Source organism: Poecilia reticulata, linkage group LG2 (genome assembly GCF_000633615.1).
Source record: "Poecilia reticulata strain Guanapo linkage group LG2, Guppy_female_1.0+MT, whole genome shotgun sequence".
In the NCBI taxonomy this organism is placed as follows: domain Eukaryota; kingdom Metazoa; phylum Chordata; class Actinopteri; order Cyprinodontiformes; family Poeciliidae; genus Poecilia; species Poecilia reticulata.
This window is the reverse complement of record NC_024332.1, coordinates 43,279,500-43,281,308: the sequence shown is the minus strand read 5'-3', so window position 1 is coordinate 43,281,308 and position 1,809 is coordinate 43,279,500. Positions and strand designations below refer to the sequence as shown.

The 1,809-nt window shown below is 42.9% G+C and overlaps 1 protein-coding gene across 1 annotated transcript in view; it reads left to right on the top strand.

Annotated features, from left to right (window-relative positions):
- Positions 1-1,809, top strand: part of slc39a10 (solute carrier family 39 member 10) — a 33,279-nt gene that overhangs the window by 24,559 nt on the left and 6,911 nt on the right. The window contains exons 4-6 of the mRNA XM_008404171.2: positions 607-782; positions 1,397-1,561; positions 1,643-1,751. Of these exons, the coding sequence (XP_008402393.1) occupies positions 607-782; positions 1,397-1,561; positions 1,643-1,751 (450 nt within the window). The remainder of the gene's footprint in view (positions 1-606; positions 783-1,396; positions 1,562-1,642; positions 1,752-1,809) is intronic.

Sequence of the window (1,809 nt, the reverse complement as noted above, 5' to 3'; positions counted from 1 at the left end):
TCTTTCTTTCTTTCTTTCTTTCTTTCTTTCTTTCTTTCTTTCTTTCTTTCTTTCTTTGCGTCTGTCTGTCTTTCTTCCACTGCAGTGGCTCCCCCTGAGGGGGGGCCACAGGGGACCGTTGCCCCAACCAGAAAATCACGTTCAGTTCACACAAAGGCATAAAGAGTCATATTCTATCAAAACATAAATGTAGAACCCAATAAATTATTTGTAATAAATTAATTACATGCACTTTAACATGTTACACATTTTAACTCACTTTTTATTTTTTTACATCCAAAAGTCTGGAGCCAGAACCTTYGTTTTGTGTTGCTCTTAAACCCGAAAATCTGTCGGACCAGATACCTGTTTAAAGCTGGGCAATTTTCAAAACCGACTTTTAATCTGATAAATGAGCTTTATATGTTGGTAGAGTTGCACATTGCRTCATCTGATGATTTAATGACCTAAATAACAGATTGAAAACAATAAATATCTGTTGTTGAGCTTATGTGTCTATTTATCCGATAATTTAGCATGAAAAAGTGTTTTCTGAGTTGAACATGTTGCATATTTTGTTGCTGTATTGATAACATCTGAATGTTTTCTGATTGGGTGTCTGTGCAGGGTGGGTGTGGCTCTGGGGCTTCGTCTCCATCACCATCATCAGCCTGCTGTCCCTTTTGGGGGTCGTTCTCGTCCCCATCCTCAAGCAGTCCTGCTTCAAGTTCCTGCTCACCTTCCTGGTGGCGCTGGCGGTGGGAACGCTCAGCGGAGACGCTCTGCTTCATCTGCTGCCTCAYGTGAGTTCAGCCCGACCCGAAAACCCAGAACAACCGGCTGGAATGAAAACCTTCTGGGKCAGAAAGACTGGATCCAAACAGCAGCTCAGTGGAAATAAAAGGCTTTTAGCTAATCCGCTAATAGTGGAGCTAATCTTTGACTTGGTGCTTAAACCAACTAACGTTCTTAGCATCGCTAAATAATAGCTAACGCTAAATGTTAGTCAGTTGGTGTTGGTAACTTTGTGATTTTGACTTTATTCTCATAATTCTACTTTAAAATGCCTTAGAATGACTTTAAAACTCATAATTATGACTTATTTTCATAATTATGGCTTTAAAATTTTAAAACATTTTAATTTTTAATTTAAAACTTGTAATTATGACTTTAATTGTTTTGATTATCACTTTAAAGCTCGTAATTATGACTTCCTGTTGTGTTTTTTTAAACTTTTCTGTTTGAAATGGTCTTTAATTGGTATAATTTAAAATTGGTGTCATTTGGACCAAACTCCAGAACAACCTGCAGGATGTTTAAAAGCTTATTTTCTGGAGCTTTTTCAGTCATTTTTTTCCATCTAAAAATAAAAAAGTAACGCCAGTGCCGTGTAATCCATCCGGTCTTCTCTCTGCAGTCTCGGGGCCAACACGACCACAGCCAGCACGGCGCCGGCGCCGACGCCGATCTGTTCACGGCCTTCGACGGCGTGTGGAAGGGCCTGACCGCGCTGGCCGGCATCTACCTCCTCTTCATCATCGAGCATTGCATCGGCATGTTCAAGCACTACAGAGACCAGAAGGTGAGATGAGTCGGCCAATCAGAACCGACGAGCAGAACCGCCCATCAGAACCGCCTCATACCCGCTGTCGTTTTCCTGCAGGAGCTGAGGAGGCAGCAGCAGGAGAGGAACATCGGCAGGAAGCTGTCGGACCATCAGCTGAGCCGCCGCTCCGACGCAGAATGGCTGAACCTGAAGCCGCTGGGAGAAGGTGAGAACGGGGTGTACAAACTTTATCACAGCGACCAAAAGGCGAGAACGGGGTGTAC